Here is a 22,387-nt window from a genome sequence, read left to right as displayed (position 1 = left end):
TGGAACTTAATAGAAAATGTCATGAACTACCGTAAGTATCTCAAATATTCACTAATCTTCACAGCTCAGGAATTTTACAGCATGGCAGCCTTTATTGCTGGTGCATTCAAGCAGATAGTTCAAAATTTGCCAGCAGTTTTAATTCCATGTTAGTTTAATTTATACTGTATTTGCCTAGTCAAAAAATAATTCAAGGTGGATTACAGTTCAGAAGAGAAAATAAATACAGACTGAACCAGGCAGAAATAAAATACAAAATAAAAAGATCAGATATCAAAACACAAAGTAAAAGTATATACCATTCCAAACAAACTTAAACAAAACCAGAATATATGATGAATTATTACTTCATTTATTTAAGGAGCAAAGTTATCCAACACCCAAATCACCTCTATGAAAAAGTAACTTTCTCCTTAAGCAACCAATTGGCAAACTTTTTTTTTTTTAATCACATTTCAACATAAATTACAGGAAAATAAAACTTCTTGTTAAAGTAATACAGTAAGTATAAGTGTTAACTTCACATTTTTATAACAAGAAAAAGCTTTTATCCTTCCTTAGACCACAATTATTAAGGGGGGAGTTAAAGCAAGAAAAGTAGAGAAGACAATTTCTAAAGTATATCATTTAAGGAAAGGCTATATATATAGCACTATAAATCTGTCCATATTTCTTTTCTTTCAGTTATGCTGAGGCAATTCTCTTTAACTCCAGAAATGCCTTCAAAATTACTCTGGGAAAAAAAACACATACTTCACATCTGCATATTTTACAATGCACTTGCAAGGATAGGCCAATAAAAAAGGTAGCCCCCAAGGCCCTTGTCTCTTGTCGCTTTAAAACCACGGGCTTCAATGAAATTGGGTGGGGGGAAAGGGTTATAATTTCTACTTTAATGGATTATATGTATAAGAATGTCAAGTGCTGTATATTTTATTAATAATGTAATGTTTTAATATTAATCACTTGTTTGTCAGTTTTAAAATGAATAAAGAATTAAAAAAAAACAACAAAAAAAACCACGGGCTTGCACTGCAGGGAACGGCAGCAGAGAGCAGGGAAGAGAGGTCTGGGCTAGGCTGAGCCCTGACAGCAGTGATAGGAGGCTGCTTCTCCTGTCACTACTGTCAGGGTGTGCGCATGAACGGGGATCGCTTTGGCCATGGGTAGGGGGTGTGTAGGGGGCGTGCTAACGATCATCCCCATTTGCATGCAGGCCTTTACTGAATCAGTCGGCCGGCATGCAATAGGAAACAGATCATGCACGGTTTGTAGTTTTAGTGAATCCTGGCCTTAGTACTTTTGTACTAATCCCAGAAATTTCATTCCCCTGCAACGTCTGGACAAGTGGTGATTGCTTTGAAACAATACAGGGACAAACTTCCTCCCCCCACCACCCCCACCCCTCCTCAGTCCTTTCTTCCATCTCTGTGGGAGACCGAAGAAGACAACCAGACAAATTCATATTAAAACAATACGGCCTTAAGGGAGATCTTAGTCATCTGCTAACTAACAGAATTCCAACCAAGAATCTCCCTGAGCCATGGGTGACATCCCATTTTTATTGACTCATGCCATCACTCATTCATTATTAAACATAGGTAGTTAGTACAATTTCCAATCAAGTCTCAAACTCCAAAATAACATCCAATTACAAATGGCATACTTCAGCAATGTAGCTTTGTTAGTTCCAAACACATGATTTCTTGTCATTAGTAATTTTACTTAATATTAGCAATTCTACAATGACTTATAAATCACGCACTATTTGTTTCACTCCTGTCAGCATTTGCATTTAGACTAGCTGAGATCATTATTTCAATGCATTGGATATCTTATGACAATGTGTTAGCTTAGGGCACTGTGACATGCTCCCTATTCTAGGACTTAAGCACTTCCTCTATTCTGTTACTAGAACAGGATGCAGCTGGGTCAAAGCCTTTAAGCAATCACCTTAACAGAAATACTAAAATGAAAGCATTTCTGTATCATTCAGCTTCATCTTTTATTTATATATACTGGTGTCTTTCTTCTGGTTTCCCAAGTAAGGGGGTCTCTTACAAATCTTGGGTCATATGCCCCCCTTATATCCTGCTTAATACTATTATTGCCATCAGTGGCTGTTTTGTGTTATGCAGTGTACCACTCTGAAGGTGATTTCCATTCAGCTGCGTGTAAGTCTCAAACCAATAGAGATTTTGCATGGTTTTGTTTTAAACCCTAGGGAACATCAACATAAAATTTTGTTCAATTTGGAGGAGGTCAAGCATGGACCCATGGTCCACGTAATATGGAATGACCCAAAAATTAGATTCAACTTATTGAACATTTCCAGGCTTGATTTCAGCCAGCCCTATTGAGTCTAATCCTTACTATGTATTGAACCTTACCATGAGAGAGAAGTAGTAGCCATAATGTTTCCACAAGAACACTATAACACGATCAAAAGAACATCTAGAAGAATTGTTGAAATGTGAGATTGCATCTATGCCTTCCTGCCCAAAGCCAGCTCACAAGACCAACATTATCAGTTTTCTGCAGAGCTGAGAAGCCATTCCTTTGAGTTTCTCTCAGCATGTCAAACTTGTGCCAGGATGAACGGACAAATGCTGAAATATTATCAGAAATTAGGAAGGCTAACAAACTGGGTAACACAGTAATAATGGATGATTTCAACTACCCTGTTATTGACTGGGTAAATGTATCTTCAGGCAGGGAGATAAAAATCCTTGATGAAATCAAGGACTGCTCTATGGAGCAGCTGGTTCAGGAACCAACAAGAAGTGAAGCAATTCTAGATCTATATCTAGTTCTTAGTTGAGCGCATGAATTGGTGAGAGAGGTAATGGTGCTGAGAGCGCTTGATAACAGTGATCATAACATGATCAGATTTTATATAATCCTTGGAATAAGTTTACACAGGAAATCCAATACAACAGCACTTAACTGTTGATGCAGCTGCAAAGGTCAACAATATACATCAGGCATGGGTGTTATTTAAAAATTCCATCCTGGAAGCTCAGACTAGATAAAAGGAGGAAGGAAGACTAAACGGCAGCCAGCTTGGTTAATGAGTGAGGTGAAGGAAGTTATTAGAGCTAAAAGAGAATCCTTCAAAAAGTGGAAGAATCCAACTGAAAATAATTATAAGCTCAAAGAATGTTGAATCAAATTCATGGCGCTAATAAAGAAGGCGAAGAGAGATCTTGAAAAGAAGATTGTGCTGAAAGCAAAATCACACAGTAAAGACTTTTTTAGGTATATTAAAAGCAAGAAGCCGGGAAGAGAATCTGTTGGACCACTAGACAACCAAGGGATAAAAGGGGCTCTCAGGGAAGACAAGGCCATAGCAGAGAGATTAAATGAATTCTTTGCCGGGGGGGGGGGGGGGGGTCATGTGATGCTGAACTAGAGAGTAGACGTGTATGCCTCTAGCTCCTGAGCCCCTCTTTTCACATCAGAAAATTTTAACCTTACTTTGGGTAATTTGGTGTTCCGAATTCTTGAACTGAAAATTTGGACTTTCCTTTGGTGGATTGGCTGTGGTATCTTTGAAATGGCAATCAAAACTTTAAGGAAAGAGAAAGGGAAATCGGTGGATCTCAAGATGGCCGACGGAGCAGTCCCTGAGAGCCTTACTGCTGGCTCCATGTGGGTGCAGGAAATTGTGAGCCAGCCTTACTGCTGGCTCCATGTGGGTGCATAAAATCATCTCTAGATCCGCACCTTCAAGCGATAACAGACAAATTGGACATTGTGGATGGCCGATTGGAATACCTCACAGGGGAGTTCTCGGCCTGTTGACAGAGAGTTTCGGCAGTAGAGAATGATGTGATGGACCTGAAAACCTCCAACATGGCGCTTCAAAAGAAGGTACAGGTTCTTGAAGAAAAATTGGATGACACTGAGAATCGCTTACACAGGGGCAACCTGCGACTCATGGGGCTCCCGGAATTCATTGCAGAACCAGAGCTCTGGAGGTTTCTGGAATCATGGTTAGTGGAATCTTTAGCATTGCAGTCGACAGCAGGGCCTCTGTGCGTAGAAAGGGCATATCAGTTGGGGCTGAAGCGCATGCAGGGGGGAAGACCGCATGTAGTTATCTTAAATCTGTTGAATTACAAAGTAGAGATTTTAAGTGCAATTCGAGACAGGGGCCCTTTAATCTACGAGAACAAACCGTTGTGTTTTCAGGACTACTCAGCACAAGTACCCCTGCAGCATAAAGCCTATGTCCCGCTGTGCACTGAACTACATCAGAAATATATTCAATTTGCCTTACTTTATCCGGCTAAGCTTAAGGTCTACTATGAAGGGAAACTTCACCTTTTCGATCAACTGGAAGAAGTGACGTGGTTTGTCTTCCAGATGGCTGTTCCTTCTACTAGCAGCTCGCCTTCCTGACTTATGACGGTATGACCCGTTTCAGTTCCTTGGATGGCCCTTTGGTTTTTGACACCAGGACTGAAATTGGATATTCTTCACATGTTTGAGTTGCATCATAGATCCCGGAGTGGGGTTCCACTACTCACTATGGTGGATTGGTAAATGTCACCTGGATCTTACAAGTCTGGATTTAACCCAGAACCCTTGCTGGTCTGTTTTTCAAAGTGCTCGGGGCCTTTAAGGGAGCTTTCTGGAGTTCCAACATGCTGGACCTTGATGGCGGTTGCATTTGGCATCACCCTTGGGTCTGAAACTCCTATCTGGTCACCACTTTCTGGATTGGAGACATTTTTCCTTTCTTGGACCCTGGTAGTCTTTGGGATATCTGGACATGTGGTTACTTGTTGCTGTGTGGATGCTGTTGTTTGTATGGGGGTGGTTGGTATGTTTGTTGGACGTAAAAGTTTGTGTGTGGTAGATTGAGTGTGGATAATATGGGATAAGGGGGTGGGAGGGCATTTCTGTGGGCCATCTGGTATTCTGGAGTACCTGTTTCTAACCATGTTTGTCTACCCCTCATGCCTTTCCAGGGCTGTTTCTTGGCTTGGCAAGGGGATGGGCAATTTCCATGAGCGGTCTTGGATGGTGCTTTAGCCTCTAGGGCTGCTTAGGTTGGCGTTCTTGCTAGGCTATGTTTAAGCTTGTTGCTATAGTCTTGTTCTATGACTGGAGGATGAATGTTATATGGGTACTGTTTGTGGGGACTTGGTGAGTTGCGCCAGCCTTTAGGGGATTGGAGTTGGACTAGCAGAATGTCTTAGTTGTCAATTTGAGCAGACTTCAACTGCATGAGTGGTAACTCAATTCCACCACTCTGCACCAGATCTTTGTAGATTGCGGGACCCCAGAGGTGTATCTTTCCAACCCCCCACAACTACAAACTTCCTCTTCTGTTCCAGACCCTTCACTCCCAATTGTCTAGAATCGGATGCATTCTTCCTCGACTTATGCTTTCCCCTCGGTTCCTTTATTCATTAAGACTGGTCAAGCTTTGACAAGACCAAGCCACCATGATTCTCATAGCACCTTGGTGACCATGTCAACCTTGGTTCCCTCGTCTCCACCAACTCAGTGCATGGGTACCTATTCCACTTTCAGTGTTTCTAACATTGCTGACTCAGAACAAGGGTTATCCCAGGACAAGCATGCAGCCTATTCTCACATATAGGTGACGTCACTGACGGAGCCCGGATGCGGAAGCCTCACAAGCAGATTTGCTTGTAGAAACTAGAAGTTTCGAGCCAGCCACACCACGCATGCGCGAGTACCTTCCCGCCCAATGCAGGGTGCGTCTCCTCAGTTTTCCACGGAGCTGAGAAGTCCGTCTTTGACTCTCTGCGTTTAACTTTGTTACTTTGTGCCTTCTCTTTCCGCGGTTTGTGTTAATTTTCTTCACAAATTGCTGTTTTCTTTTATTTCTAGTTTTTAAAAAATTTTTTATTTCTTCCGTTCGACGGCCGGGGCAGGCCGCTCGGCCGCAGCCCATGGGCTTCGACTTTGCGGCGGCTATTTTTCCTTCTATGTCCTGGCCAGCAACAGGCTTCAAGAAGTGTAGCCAGTGCCAGTGTGCGATTTCCCTCATGGACCCACACCGTTGGTGCCTCAAGTGCCTTGGGCCGGACCACCAACCGAAGTCGTGCGAGTGCTGTGCTTCTCTTCAACCTTGAGCCCTTAAATGTCGTCAGATTTTAGTGGAGAAGCTTTTCGGGATAGATTCTTCGACCTCTTTCACGACTTCGACAGCGGCCTCTGTCCCACCTTCGACCGAGGGTCCTTCTGCCTCCACTGCTCCGACCTCGAGCCTCATCAGACCTTCTTCGTTTGCAGTGGCTCTTACCTCGACTACACCTGCTGTATCTTCCCTTGCATCCTTAGGTCAGATAGCTCAGCAGAAAGTTCCAGCGGTGGTAATCAAGGTGGCCAAGACTTCCAAGTCGAAGCACATTTCCACTGTTTCTGTGGAACTTCCAGCCAAAGCAGGTGGTCCGGTTTCAGACGCGGATCCATCCTTGCCAGCTTCTTTCCAGACCATGTTAGAGAAGCAATTCAGTCAGTTCCTCACTAATATGGGACTGAAGCTTGCAACTCTAATCCAGCCTGGGCATTCTGCAGACTCCCGCGAGGTCAAGCCTCTTCCTAAGCCTCTGGCTGAGACTACACTCTCTATGCAGGGAGCAGAGTCTCTGCGAGTGTCTGGTCTGGCATCTATGCACGTGAAGCAAGGAGCAGATTCTTTGCAAGTGCCTCAACAGGAATCCTCACATCCATACAAGGAGCAGAGTCTTTGGGAGTGCCTCGAGGTTCCTCCATCAAACTCTCCTGAGCTTCGATCCACAGCTTCTAGCCCTATCCATTCATTGGTAGCAACGTCTGCTTCCATCTCCAGGGCAAAGTCTCCTCGATCTTCGAGATCTACTTCCACGCACCACTCTCACCGACGATCGAGGCCTTCCTTGAGGCATACTTCCAGGCATACCTCTTCTTCCAAAGAGCGTCCTTCTTCCACTAAGCTTCGATTTACGCCTTCCAGCTCTACTAGACCACCAACTCCTCGATCGAGGTCCCCGCTTCCAGACCTCGAGGACTCAGCGGTTTCTATTGCTTCATTCAAGTCTCCTTTTTTCTTTTGATGCCTATTTTCCTGCCTAAGCTTCATCTTCGACCCAGGCTGCCTCGACGTCCTCGAGTCCTTCTCGAGGCAAGGCATTAGCGGATCAGCTAACTTTCTCTTCTTTTCTTCTTCAGATGGCTGCTGACCTGGACCTTCAATTGGATGCTGGTTCTAAATACTCTAAGGAGTATCTCGAAGTCATGCATCTTCCTCAACCTCCTGAAGATTCACTTAAGCTTCCTCTTCACAAGCTTTTGTCTCAGACTTTTACACAATGCCTGGAGACTCCTTATGCAATTCCTGCTGTTTCAGGCGAGTTGGACTCCAGGTATAAAACTCTACATTGCAAAGGATTTGAGAATTCGCAGTTGTCTCACCAATCCTTACTTGTGGAGTCCTCCTTGAAAAGGTCCCATCCTTCCAAGGTTTATGCTACCGTTCCTCCTGGAAGGGAAGGGAAACTATGGACAGGTTTGGACGTCACCTCTACCAAAATGCCATGATGTCCTCTAAAGTCCTCAATTAAAATTTCCATTTTGTCACTTATTTCAAGTTCCTCATTGATCTTCTTCCTAAATTTCTCAGTTATCTAGATACTCAAAAGCACTTCGAATTTCAAGAAGGCATAGCTTCTCTTGTCACAACTCAGATTACATCTACTTCAGTCTTCTTATGATGCCTTTGAGTTGTCCACCAGGGCGACTGCTCGTTCTGTAGCAATGCGCCGCCTAGCCTGGCTTCGCACCATTGACATGGACCCTAATCTTCAGGACCGCTTGGCTAATGTTCCTTGTGCAGGCAATGACCTCTTCGATGAATCTATCGCGGCAGCCACCAAGAAATTGTCTGAAAATGAAAAATTCTTTGCTTCTATTGTCAGACCAAAGCCCAAGCTAGCTCCTGCCAAGCCTGCATGCCCTCCTCCAAATTTCCAGAGGCGTTTTGCTCCAAGAGTGGATCCTTACACTCGCCCTCTTCTCAAGAAACAGCAGAATCAGAAGCAACAGAAATCTCAACCTTCTGCTGCACCTAAGGCTACGCAGCCTTTTTGACTGTTTAACACAGAGCATAACCTCCACCGTTCTGTCTCTGACCTATCTTCCCTCTATTGGAGGTCGTCTCCATCATTTTTACCACCGAAGGGAGACCATCACTTCCGACCTCTGGGTGCTGTCAATCATTCCTTGTTTCAAAAAGACAGGCAATCTGCGACCCATTCTGGATCTCAGGGCTCTCAACAAATTTTTAATCAAGGAAAAATTTTGAATGTTGTCCCTGGCATCCCTTTATCCCCTTCTCGATCAGAATGACTGGTTATGCTCTCTGGATCTCAAAGAAGCCTATACTCATATTCCCATTCATCTGGCCTCCCGGCAATATCTCAGATTTCGGGTGGGGAATCTGCATTATCAATACAGAGTGCTGCCCTTTGGCCTGGCTTCCTCTCCCAGAGTATTCACCAAGTGCCTGGTAGTGGTAGCAGCAGCTCTAAGGAACCATGGTCTTCAGGTATTTCCCTACCTAGATGACTGGCTCATCAAAGATTCAACATCTCAAGGGGTTATTGTAGCGACCCAACGGACTACGTGGTTCCTACAAATTTTGGGATTCGAAATCAACTTTCCCAAATCACAACTTCTCAGAATCTACAATTCATAGGAACTGTTCTGGACACTATCCAACTCAGAGCATTCCTTCCGCAACCATGTCTGGAAGCTCTCCTTCAACTCTGTCATACAGTGTCTTCCCACTCTTCCATCTCAGCGAGACACATGATGCTACCTACTGGGTCACATGGCCTCCACAGTACACGCGACTCCTTTTGCCAGACTTCAGTGCAGAATTCCTCAGTGGATCCTGGCATCTCAGTGGACGCAGGTTTGCGACCTACTTTCTCAACACATTTCAGTCACTCCTTCCTTGAGACAGTCTCTCTGCTGGTGGATGCTCTCTTCCAATCTCTCCAGAGGCTTGCTGTTTCAAATGCCGCCCCCCCCCCCCCCCCCATCAGAAGTTCCTCACAACAGATTCCTCGACCTACGCTTTGGCACTCATCTCGATGGACTCCGTACTCAAGGCCCATGGACCAATACGGATCTTCAGTGTCAAATCAATCTGTTGGAACTCGGAGCGATTTTCAATGCTCTCAAACTTTTCAACATCTTCACGACCAGGTAGTCCTCATTCAGACAGAAAACCAAGTCGCCATGTACTATGTCAACAAACAGAGAGGGACGGGATGTTCCTCCCTTTGTCAAGAAGCTCTGAAGGTTTGGGACTGGGCAAATCGCCACAACACCTTTCTCAAAGCTGTCTACATCCAAGGGGCGAAAAATTGCTTGGCGGACAACTTGAGTCGTCTTCTGCAACCTCACAAATGGACACTCCATTCCTCGTCTCTTCATCAGATTTTTTCACAGTGGGGAACGCATCAGATAGATCTCTTTACAGCTCCCCACAACCACAAACTGCCTCAGTTCTGCTCCAAGATATATTCTCCTCATCGCCTTGAGGCAGATGCTTTTCTTCTAGAATGGACGAATCTCTTCCTGTACGCATTCTCTCCATTCCCTCTCATTCTCAAGACTCTTGTTAAGTTGAAGAACGATCATGCCACTATGATTCTGATTGCTCCTCGGTGGCCGAGACAACATTGGTACTCCTTTCTACTTCAACTCAGCAGCAAGGAGCCATTTCTTCTACCAGTTTTCCATCTCTGCTTACACAGAGTCAGGGATCTCTGCTTCATCCCAACCTGCAATCTCTATACCTGACAGCTTGGTACCTCTCAACATAACTCCTCTTCAGTTTTCTCAACCTGTAAGAGACATTTTAGAGGCTCCTAGGAAGCCTACCACTAGACAATGCTATCACCAAAAATGGACTAGATTTTCTACGTGTTGTTTTTCTCACGATAAGGAGCCTCAACATTCCTCCTTATCTTCTGTTTTAGATTACCTGTTGCACTTATCCACCTCTGGCCTCAAGTCTATATCGATCCAAGTCCATCTCAGTGCAATTGCTGCTTTCCATCAGCCTATTGAAAGGAAACCCCTCTCTGCTCATCTGGTGGTTTCCAGATTCATGAAAGGACTTTTCAATGTCAAACCTCCTCTCAAACTGCCTCCAGTGGTTTGGGACCTCAATGTTCTTGCTCAGTTGATGAAGCCTCCATTTGAACCAATGTCTATGGCTCATCTGAAGTATCTCACTTGGAAAGTGGTGTTTCCCATTGCCCTCACTTCTGCTCGAAGAGTCAGTGAGCTGCAAGCTTTAGTTGCTGATCCACCTTTCACTATGTTCCATCATGACAAGGTAGTCCTCCGTACTCATCCTAAATTCCGCCCTAAAGTGGTTTCAGAATTTCATCTCAACCAATCCATTGTTCTTCCAGTGTTCTTTCCAAAGCCTCATTCTCATCCTGGAGAATCAGCTCTTCATACTCTGGACTGTAAACATGCTTTGGCCTCCTATTTGGAATGCACCAAAACACACAAAACTGCTCCTCAACTTTTTGTCTCCTTCGATCCAAACAAGTTGGGACATCAATCTCTAAGCGTACCATTTCCAACTGGATGGCTGCTTATATCTCATTCTGCTATGCCCAGGCTGGATTACACCTACAGAGTAGAGTCACAGCTCATAAAGTCAGAGCAATGGCAGCTTCAGTAACTTTCCTCAGATCTACACCTATTGAGGAAATTTGCAAAGCTGCTACTTGGTCCTCGGTTCATACTTTCACTTCTCACTATTGTCTGGATGTTTTCTCCAGATGGGATGGCAATTTTGGCCAGAGTATTACAAAATTTATTCTCCTAATTTGCCAACGCTCCCACCATCCCATTCTGGTTAGCTTGGAGGTCACCAATATGTGAGAATAGGCTGCCTGCTTGTCCTGGGATAAAGCACAGTTACTTACTGTAACGGGTGTTATCTAGGGACAGCAGGCAGCTATTCTCACAACCCACCCACCTCCCCTGGTTGGCTTCTCTGCTAGCTATCTGAACTGAGGAGACGCGCCCTGCGCTGGGCGGGAAGGCACTCGTGCATGCATTCTGCGGCTGACTCGAAACTTCTAGTTTGTTCAAGCAAGTCTGCTTGCGAGGCTTCCGCATCCGGGCTCCGTCGGTGACATCACCCATATGTGGGAATAGCTACCTGCTGTCCCTGGATAACACCCGTTACGGTAAGTAACTGTTCTATTTCTTCATCCCAATCTACGTTCGTTAGCTCTCACAGCATGGTTTCTGGCTCTCTGCAAGTAGATGCTTTCGCACTATCTGCACCAGTTTCGTCCATCATTGATGCTTTGGGAAGCCTTCCACACAAGTGTTTGAGCATGGGTAATTGGACGCAGCACACTTATTAAGCTGCAGTTGCCAATTGAACTGCTAGCTTTCACTCAAGGTGTGTAAAAATAAAAACATGGAAATCACGCATAACGCAAGGTTTACCAAAATAATTATTTATTGCTTTTATTTTTCCATCATGGAACTCAAAAGGCTAGTTGCATTAGCGGGAGGTAGTTATAGTTGCCAAAATGCTGGCCTTCTGATAACGATCTCAGCTCGATAATGCATTGCTTCCCAATATATACCTTCAGTCCAGTTTGACATCATTGGCTGTCAGGCAATCCACTAAGAGAGGTTGTACTTAAATTTGGACAAAGAAAATTCCTTTGCATGTTTAAAAGTTTCAGAAATCATATTTGTTTGTTTACAGTCATCCTTGAATATACATTAACATTTTATAATATATCCAATATTCTTTTTGTCCTTTAAAAAAAGTATATTAAGATAACCTGTATTTGTTAAAAAGTGCTGAGAAATTCTCAGCTCTCCCTGTCAGCACATTTAAGGAGAAGGAGGGGCTGTTTCCCTCTCCCTGAAACTTGACAGCTTCATGTTACACCTACACAGTCCTAAGTGTGGGCTACTAATGCCCCCCTTCCTGTGCTGGAAACTGGTACAGCAGTTTCTGACTCTAATTATTTCCAGATGTTGCCTCAGAATTAATATATAAAATATTGGAAATTAAGTACATTCTTACATATCTTTCATATATCCATTCTCACTTGGGGCCCCATTCATAGATTCACATCCATACCATGTATTTCATTCATATTTAATGCATGTTATATCTCAGGTTGGGATACGTAATCTAATATGCTCTTCCTAACCAGCCTAAGGCACATCTGGTATCAATTAGAACCACGAGACTAAAAGCGGGAAAAACCTGAACAAAGACTAGGGATATAGGCTGAACACAAAATGGAGTAAAGCCAAGCAGAAGATATAGAAAAACAGAGATGGAGTTCATGTATATCTTAATTTCCTCTATGATCTAGCTTAATAGCAAAGTACATAAAAATAATATTATTATGCTTTTCCTTAATATTAATCTGTAGTATGTTTTTCTGGCCTTGGCTACATCCATATTCAGATTTTTATTCACCAACTTTTCATACGCTTCTATTGGGCGTGGCCTTAACTAACATATGCTTGTATCTAACTAGAGTTACCCAGAATCATACGAAAAGCAGGCATTTTGTAGAAAAACTCCACAAAATACTGTACTATCATGTCCTGACGTCCATTCCATTACCATCCCATAGACATCGCCCCTTACTGGCCACGAGCCACTATTTCTCACGTTGCTACCATTTCAAGTGGATTCACTTCACAGTCTGGTGTAATATTAACTCACTGGATCCAATCATCTGTTCTCTTCTAACTTTGATCTCAAGACTACTTCAGTCAGAGTTCATCTCTGTGCTGTTAGTGCTTTTCATACACCACTGGACAATAACAAACTTCTAGTCTTCTGTGCCAGACTCTATACTCCAATTGCCTGCAATCGGATGCCTTTCTCCTCGATTGGTGAGATTAATTTTTTTATGCTTTCCCTCCAATTCCTCTACTCGGGAAGACTTTATTCAAACTTTGCCAAGAATATAAGAATAGCCTTACGATAGGCAAGATGGCGGTGTGATTGCACTCGGAGCAGAAGCTTCGTCTTACCTAGCAGATTTTCCTGTTGCAGATTTTCCTGTTACTGAAAACAAAATGTCCCACACTAAACGCAAGGGCGTACTCCGAGGGGACTCCTCTGCCCCGGACAATCGCTGATGGACCTGATGAGCTCACCGGCAATTGAAGGAGGAGGAAATGTGCCCACTGACGCCCCATTGGAAGGAGCCATAAGAGCGCTGGGTTTCGAAACATCTCTCTTCCCTCCAGCAGCTCGTTCACTCCCGAATCCAGCGCAGCACAATGCTCAGCATGAGAGAGCAGAGTGATCGATGAGCTCGGCGTCTTCACACGGAAGGGGCTACAGTGCTGGACAGGACTCCGAGGCAACACTCTCTGGGGTTGGTGAGAACTTAGACCCCTCAGCAGTGACTCTTGGAGCTATTTGGAAGAGTCTTCAAAGACTCAAAAGTTGCAGCTACAAAATCATCTGAAGACATATCTAAGGTAGCTAATAAATTAGATGACTTATCTTCTTCAGTGCAAAGTATTCAATCTGAAAGGGAGATAGGTTCAAGACAAATGCAAGGAAGTTTTTTTTCACCCAAAGGGTCGTGGACACTTGGAATGCGCTACCGGAGGAAGTGGTCAGGCAGAGTACGGTACAGGGATTCAAACAGGGATTGGACGGATTCCTGAGGGATAAAGGGATCGTGGGATACTGAGAGAAGTATCCAGGAAATAAGTATAGAAACCCGACCAGGTCGTGCATGTGCAAGACCGGAGGGTTAGGACTTCGATGGGAAGATAGGACTTCAATGTGAAACCAAGGTGGCAAGGGGGCCCCTTCTGGTGATTCAGACAGGTTTGGGCCACCGCGGGAGCGGACTGCTGGGCATGATGGACCTATGGTCTGACCCGACGGAGGCACTGCTTATGTTCTTATGTTATGTTCTTAAATGCATAGAAAGTTTGAACTAGTGGATAAAGAGATTTCTTCATTAAAGGAATGGAAAAGGTCAAAAACAGACAAAAACTGGAACAAGCACAAACAACATCAACACAGGTGCCATAAGGCGGTAAAAGGGGCCAAAAGAGACTACGAGGAAAATAGCTAAGGAGGCGAAAAACTTCAAGCCATTCTTTCGATATATTAAGGGAAAACGACCCGCGAAGGAAGCGGTGGGACCGTTGGATGACCATGGAATAAAGGGAGCGCTTAAAGAGGACAAAGCAATTGCAGACAAACTGAACACATTTTTTTCATCTGTGACTGGAAGGTGGTGAATGTTACACCAATCTTCAAGAAAGGTTCGAGGCAGATCGTGTTTGATGAACTTGCTGCACTTCTTTGAGGGAGTAAACAGACAGATAGACAAGGGCAATCCGGTCGACATTGTATATCTGGATTTTCAGAAGGTGTTCGACAAGGTTCCGCATGAACGACTACTTCGGAAAATTGCAAGCCATGGAATCGAGGGTGAAATACTCACATGGATTAAAAACTGGCTGGAGCATAGGAAACAGAGAGTGGGGGTAAATGGACAATACTCTGACTGGAAGAGCGTCACCAGTGGGATGCCGCAGGGCTCGGTGCTTGGACCCATGCTCTTTAACATCTTTATAAACGATCTGGACATAGGTACGACGAGCAAGGTGATTAAATTTATGGATGATATGAAGTTATTCAGAATAGTGAAGATGCAGGGGGATTGCGAAGATCTGCAATGGGTCATAATCAGGCTTGAGGAATTGGCATCGACATGGCAGATGAGGTTCATCGTGGATAAGTGTAAAGTGATGTATGTCGGTAGCAAAAATCTCATGCACGAATACAGGATGTCCGGGGCGGTACTTGGAGAGACCTCCCAGGAAAGGGACTTGGGAGTTCTGATCGATAAGTCGATGAAGCCGTCCAAGCAATGTGTGGTGGCAGCAAAAAGGGCAAACAGAATGCTAGGAATGAAAAAGAAGGGGATCACAAACAGATCAGAGAAGGTTATCATGCCGCTGTACCGGGCCATGGTGCACCCTTACCTGGAGTACTGTATCCAGCACTGGTCGCCGTACATGAAGAAAGACACGGTACTACTCGAAAGGGTCCAGAGAAGAGCGATTTAAGATGGTTAAGGGGTTGGAGGAGCTGCCGTACAGTGAAAGATTAGAGATACTGGGCCTCTTCTCCCTCGAACAGAAGAGATTGAGAGGGGACATGATCGAAACATTCAAGGTACTGAAGGGGATAGACTTAGTAGATAAGGACAGGTTGTTCACCCTTTCTAAGGTAGGGAGAACGAGAGGGCACTCTCTAAAGTTGAAAGGGGATAGATTCTGTACAAACGTAAGGAAGTTCTTCTTCACCCAGAGAGTGGTAGAAAGCTGGAACGATCTTCTGGAGGCTGTTATAGGGGAAAACACCCTCCAGGGATTCAAGACAAAGTTAGACAAGTTCCTGCTGAACAAGAACACGCGCTGTTCGGGCTAGTCTCGGTTAGGATGCTGGTCTTTGACCAGAGGGTCGCCGCGTGAGCGGACTGCTGGGCATGATGGACCACTGATCTGACCCAGCAGTGGCAATTCTTATGTTCTTATGTTCCTCTACAATGGTCCAAGATAGAACTTATCTTCAACAGAAAATTGAAAACTTGGAAAACTTCAGTAGAACTTTGAATTTAAGAATGCTAGGTATAATCAAGAAGGGTATTATTTATTTATTTATTCAATTTTCTATACCGTTCTCCCAGGAGAGCTCAGAACGGTTTACATTAATTTATTCAGGTACTCAAGCATTTTTCCCTGTCTGTCCCGGTGGGCTCACAATCTATCTAATGTACCTGGGACAATGGGGGGATTAAGTGACTTGCCCAGGATCACAAGGAGCAGCGCAAGTTTGAATCCAAAACCCCAGGGTGCTGAGGCTGTAGCTTTAACCACTGTGCCACACACTCCACCACAACCAGAACGAAATAAGTTATCCTGCCTTTGTATCGGGCGAAGGTGTATCTGCACCTGGAGTACTGCGTTCAATATTGGTCGCCGTACCTTAAGAAGGATATGGCAATACTCGAGAGGGTTCAGAGGAGAGCGACACGTCTGATAAAAGGTTTGGAAAACCTTTCATACGCTGAGAGATTGGGAAAACTGGGACTCTTTTCCCTGGAGAAGAGGAGACTTAGAGGGGATATGATAGAGTCTTACAAGATCATGAAGGCCATAGAGAGAGTAGAGAGGGACAGATTCTTCAAACTTTCGAAAAATAAAAGAACAAGAGGGCATTCGTAAAAGTTGAAAGGGGACAGATTCAAAACGAATGCTAGGAAGTTCTTCTTTAGCTAACGTGTGGTGGACACCTGGAATGGGCTTCCAGAGGGCATAATAGGGCAGAGTACAGAACTGGGGTTCAAGAAAGGATTGGACAATTTCCTGCTGGAAAAGGGGATAGAGGGGTAAAGATAGAGGATTACTGCACAGGTCCTGGACCTGTTGGGCCGCCGCGTGAGTGGACTGCTGGGCATGATGGACCTCAGGTCTGACCCAGCAGAGGCATTGCTTATGTTCTTATGTTAATTTTGAATTTTCCTAAATTAGTAGTTGAGACACCTACTGAAGTCTTCAAAAGATATCTAATAGAGACCTTAAAAATTCCAACTGAATGTATTCCACCTATAAATAAAATATATTACCTACCAAGGAAGTTACAAAATTCCCACCCTCAGGAATTAGATTTGAATTTGACCGGTATTCTTGAAACCACTCAGGAGGAAGTTCAATATAGGGGAACCAAGATCGTATCATTAGTGTTTGAACAAGACCTAAATATGATAATGAAAACTTATTTTCGTCTCTCCCAAAATTTGTATCTGGGAGAGAAAATTGGATTTTCCCTGATGTCACTAAATCTACTCGAGAGGAGGAAATTAATCTTAAGCATGAGGGAAGAAATAACAAAAATGGGAGCGACTTTTTTGTTAAGTTACCCCTGTAAATGTGTGATAAAATATGCAGGGAACAAATATGTATACTTTGTACCGGAACAACGTCGTAATTTTTTGGGATTCTCAAAAATGATTAAATCAACTAAATAAATAAGAGGTGCTATATAAGATTATGCCAAAATAAATCATGTTATGCCTTTTACCTAAAGTTGATTACATGGTTATGAGATCTCCTTATCTTTACTATTATCTTGTCTTTTTGGAGCCGTATAGTGGTCTAAGGAAGAGTATAAAATTAATTATTGGAGAATATTGCATAATTTAAGAATTTTTATGTTTCCATTAAGTTTATTGTTACTCTTTATATTTGCCTTTTTTTCTCTTTTTTATAATATGCAGTATGTACATTTCATGATTTCTTGCTTATCTATTCCTCTGAATTTCTATAACAAGAGGATTCTTGTGTTATAAATGTTAAAATCTATAAATAAATTTAAAAAAAAAATAGCCTTACTGGATCAGACCAAAGTTCCATCAAACCCAGTAGTCTGTTCTCATGGTGGCCAATCCAGGATACTAGTACCTGGCCAAAACCCAAAGAGTAGCAACATACCATGCTACCAATCCATGGCAAGCAGTGGCTTGCCCCATGTCTTTCTCAATAACAGACTTTTCCTCCAGGAAATTGTCCAAACCCGTCTTAAAACCAGCTGCGCTATGCGCTCTTAACACAACTTCTAGCAATGCATTCCAGAGCTTAACTATTCTCTGAGTGAAAAAATATTTCCTCCTATTGGTTTTAAAAGTATTTCCCCGTAACTTCGAGTGTCCCCTAGTCTTGGTCATTTTTGACGGCTTGAAAAATTGATCCACTTGTATCCGTTCTACTCCTCTCGGGATTTTGTAGACTTCAGTCATCTCCCCTCCCCTCAGCCATCTCTTTTCCAAGCTGAAGAGCCCTAACCATTTTAGTCTTTCCTCATATGAGAGGAGTTCAATCCCCTTTATCATCTTGGTCACTCTTTTGAACTTTTTCTAGTGTTGCTATATCTTTCTTGAGTTAAGGAGACCAGAACTGAGCACAATACTCCAGGTGAGGTCGCACCATGGAGCAATAAAGAGGCATTATAACATTCTTAGTCTTGTTAACCATTCCTTTTTTAATAATTCCTAGCATCTTGTTTGCTTTTGTGACCACCACCGCTGCACATTAGGTGGAAGGTTTCATCGTATTGTCTACAATGACACCCAGATCCTTTTCTTGGGTGCTAACCCTCAAGGTGGACCCTAGCATCCGGTAACCGTGATTTGGGATATTCTTCCCAATGTGCATCACTGTGCATTTGTCCACATTAAATTTCATCTGCCACTTTAACAGATCACCTTGATTCTCATAGCACCTCAATGGCCACGTCAACCATGATTCCCTCTCCTACAATTCAGTGTACAGGAATCCATTGCACTGCAAGTCTTTCCAACACTGCTCAAACAGAACCTTTCTCCTCTATCCCAGTCTGTTCGTTAGCTCTCACATCATAGTATCTCTCTCCCAGTCAATAGACAAATTTCAACTATCTAAACCAATATTATGCAATATTGAAGCCTCTAGGAAACCATCTACTCAGCACCTCTATCGTTTCAAGTGGAATTGTTTCACAATCTGGTGTAATCTTAACTCTCTCCAGCTGATCACTTGTCATCTCCCATTGGTTCTGAACTATCTTCTGTACCTCTCTAACTCTGGTTTCAAAACTACTTCAGTCAGAGTTCATCTCAGTGCTGTTAGTTCTTTTCTTACACTGCTGGATAAGAAGCCATTATCAGTACATCCTCTGGTTTCCAGATTTATGAAAGGCCTTTATCATACCAAACCACTAAGCCACCTCCACTTGCTTGGGATCTCAACGTTATCCTTTCCACTCTGATGAAGCCTCCCTTTTAACCACTTATGTCTTCATCTTTCAAGCATCTCACTTGGAAAAGTAGTATTTCTCATATCTCTCACATCAACACGCCGAATCAGTGAACTCCAAGCACTTGTGTCAGATCCACCTTATACAACACTCTACAACAATAGGGTGGTTTTCCACACTCATCCCGAAAGTCGTCTCTGAATTTCATCTCAACCAATCTATAGTGCTTCTTGCCTTCTTTCCATGACCAATTCTCACCCTGGTAAAGTGTCACTTCACACCTTGGACTGCAAGTGGGCTCTGGCTTATTACTTGGATTAGACGAAGCCTCACAGATCTTTCACTCAAATGTTCCTGTCATTCAATTCAAACACACTAGGAGCTCCTGTCACCAAGAGAACCATCTACACACGGCTATGCGGACAGAATCTCCTTTTACTATTCTGAGGCTAGGCTGACACTTGAAGGCTGTGCCACTCCACATAAAGTTCAAGCATTAGTGATTTCAGTAGCTCCACTCCTGATGAAGACATCTGTAAAGCAGCCAACTGGTCATCAATTCACACATTCACACCCTTCTATTGTTTGGAGAATCATTACAGACGAGAAAGTCATTTTTTATTTTTGTCTTGCTAAAACAGCAGCTTACTTGCTGACCTGTTTTCTTGATTTGGCTTTAATAGTTCTTCTGAGGTTGTCTTCTAGTTTGTCTCAACAGCTTTTATGATTGCCCAAGCAGTTCTACAAAATTTATTTTCTACTTAGATGCCAGCTTCCCTACTAACCCATTTAGTTTGCCAGGTTCATGGTAATCATCAGTAACCCTCTTCTCAGAGGCATGACCCCGGCTGCTTGATATTTCCATATGTGAGAAAATACTCCCTGCTTGTCCTTGGATAAAGCATTACCTATAGCAGGTGTTATCCGAGGACAGCAGGCAGATATTCTCACAACGCTCCCACCTCCCCTAGTTGACTTCTTAGCTTTGTTACTGAATTGATGGTCCCGCAAGCCGATGACGGGTGGGAAGGCATCGGCAAATGCAAGGTACGGTTTTCAAAAGACTTAATGACAGTACACTTTTTGATTGTCCATACCAAGGCTCCATGGATAATATCACCCACATTTGAAAATATCTGCCTGCTGTCCTTGGATAACATCTTCTACAGGTGAGTAACTATTCTATATCTGTAAATAAGGTGTCTATCACTATACCATATTAAATATTACATTACATTACATTGGTATCTTCTATCCCGCCAATACCTTTCAGTTCTACAAAATTCTGTTAAGTTTTATCCATTACTTACCTAAATATAATCAAGCTGAGTAATCAGATTGCCACCAGCTAAATAACTGTACACTTCAGAAACTCAAAGAAAGAATTGAAGTTTACCTCTAAAATCTCTCATAAAAACTAAAGAAGATATTCAAGTGCCCTCTTGACACCAATTATGTTTCACTTTCTTATTTCTATTGAGGGAATTTTTCCTGTTACGTATATTGCCAAATTTTAAATACACTTCTAAAAGAACTAGTACATAAATGTACCATACAATGCAATTTAGGAAAAGCAAGAGCACTACCTCTTCCTTTATAAGATAATATTGAAAGAAATTCAGTAGGGCCTCTGTATCTGCAGGTAATAGGTTCCAAGACCTACTGAAGATATGTGAAACCATGGAAAATAGCGAATGCTATTGTAATGTAGTTTACCATGGCCCAAGCACAGAGTGCTCTCTCCCCTGCATTTTACCCCATCGTGCCCACAGCATACCTTCTCAAATCTTCACTGGCAGTGAACAGCATCTCCTGCCTGCTGCTTGCGCTGGTCTGAGCTCCCTCCCTCTGATGTTACTTCCTGGTCCCGCAACACATGTGACCTCAGAAGGAGGGAGCTCAGGCCAGCGCAAGCAGCAGACAGGAGATGCTCACTGCCGGTGAAGATGTGAGGAGGTATGCTGTGAGGGGCTGTGGACAAGATGGAGTTAATGTGGGGGACTTCTTGGAGTGCGGGGGAGTAATCTGTGAATAATTGTAACCACAGATATAAAATCCATGAATATTGGTGCCCTCCAGTATTACCCTGGTTCTCAGATCTTTTATAGTGATAAGTGTTTGGATCAGTAGATATTTGTGTGTTCAGATATAAATAAATAATAATAAAAAAAAAAATATATATATATATATATAATCACTTGAAGCTTATAAATAAATACAAATATATATATATGCTCACTTGAAGCTTTTATCATTTTCTTTTTGTTTAGTAAACCCTGGGGGTTGGGCACCAGCCTCAGTATTAAGAGCCGTGGCAAAAAGAGAATATCCCAAATTCCTTAAGCGTTTTACATTATATGTCCAAGAGAAGACTTCTGGAAAATCTATTCTTTTCTAGCATTATCAGGTATGTTTGTTTTTTAAACTTCTTCATTGAGAGTTTTCTGTTAAGAATTTTGCTATCTGGATCATTTGGCGCACACAACCATCTGGCTCATCAAGACACCAATAGTCATGCTAGGAAGTGTTATTGATGCCACATTCCAAGTCATCTTGTGCTGATTTTTGCTCTGTGTATGTGGATGGGTTATTGGTTTCTGCAGTGCATCTGAAGCCTATTTTTGCAGAGATTTTGTAATCAACAGTGAGTTTGTCTGACAAAGGGAATTTCTCTGAACGAAATAAAATATTTACAAATTATTCAAAATGCTTCCATTAAACTTATAACAAAAACTAGGAAATTTGACCATGTAACTCCCCTTCTTAGGAAAGCGCATTGGCTTCCTGTATCTCACCGGATAACATATAAATTATGTATGCTTACTTTTAAATCCCTCCTTTATGAAACCCCAGCATTTATTTATAAACTATTATTCCCCTATACTTCAAATAGAACATTGAGATCCAATGAACAGAATTTATTGACGATCCCTTCTCTTAAGGTTATTAATACTAGACGGCAATTTATTTTTTCTGTTACAGCACCTCAAATTTGGAATTCTCTTCCTATTTATTTAAGGAAATTTAATCTGGAGAAATAAGAGTAATTTAAAAACTTTTCTTTTTAAAGATGCCTTTGATAATTAACCAGTTCTCTGGTTAATTTTACTTCTACTTACAATATTATGACAACTTTTTGTCTCCCCTGCCTTATGTTTTTTTTTTCCCTGATTGTTTTGCTTTCTTTTAATAATTTTGTATTTCACTCTCCTTTTTTTCCTTGTGTTTATGGGTTTGTTAAGTTTGTCAAAAGTCCTTTCGGACTTAATTTATTGTTAAGTATTGTATTGTTCCCTAAATATTGTAATTTTATTATGTTCATCGCTTAGAAATACGATTAAGCGATTAATCAAAAACCTTATTAAACTTGAAACTTGACGTAGTCTGTGCTCCCCAAATATAAAAGCAAACAGAATGCTAGGAATTATTAAAAAAGGGATGGTTAACAAGACTAAGAATGTTATAATGCCCCTGTATTGCTCCATGGTGCGATCTCACCTGGAGTATTGTGTT

General features: G+C 42.6%; 1 protein-coding gene across 4 annotated transcripts in view; it reads left to right on the top strand.

The window, feature by feature from the left end:
- The window catches only part of CERT1 (ceramide transporter 1), a 418,213-nt gene that overhangs the window by 392,518 nt on the left and 3,308 nt on the right, over positions 1-22,387 (top strand). For all 4 annotated transcript variants that reach the window (XM_033929301.1, XM_033929302.1, XM_033929303.1 and 1 more), the window contains one exon: positions 21,145-21,281. In XM_033929301.1, the coding sequence (XP_033785192.1) occupies positions 21,145-21,272 (128 nt within the window). In that variant the 3' untranslated portion in view covers positions 21,273-21,281. The remainder of the gene's footprint in view (positions 1-21,144; positions 21,282-22,387) is intronic.

This window comes from Geotrypetes seraphini, chromosome 1 (genome assembly GCF_902459505.1).
Source record: "Geotrypetes seraphini chromosome 1, aGeoSer1.1, whole genome shotgun sequence".
Lineage (NCBI taxonomy): Eukaryota > Metazoa > Chordata > Amphibia > Gymnophiona > Dermophiidae > Geotrypetes > Geotrypetes seraphini.
Note: the sequence above shows the minus strand (reverse complement) of the source record. Positions and strands in the feature narration are given on the sequence as shown.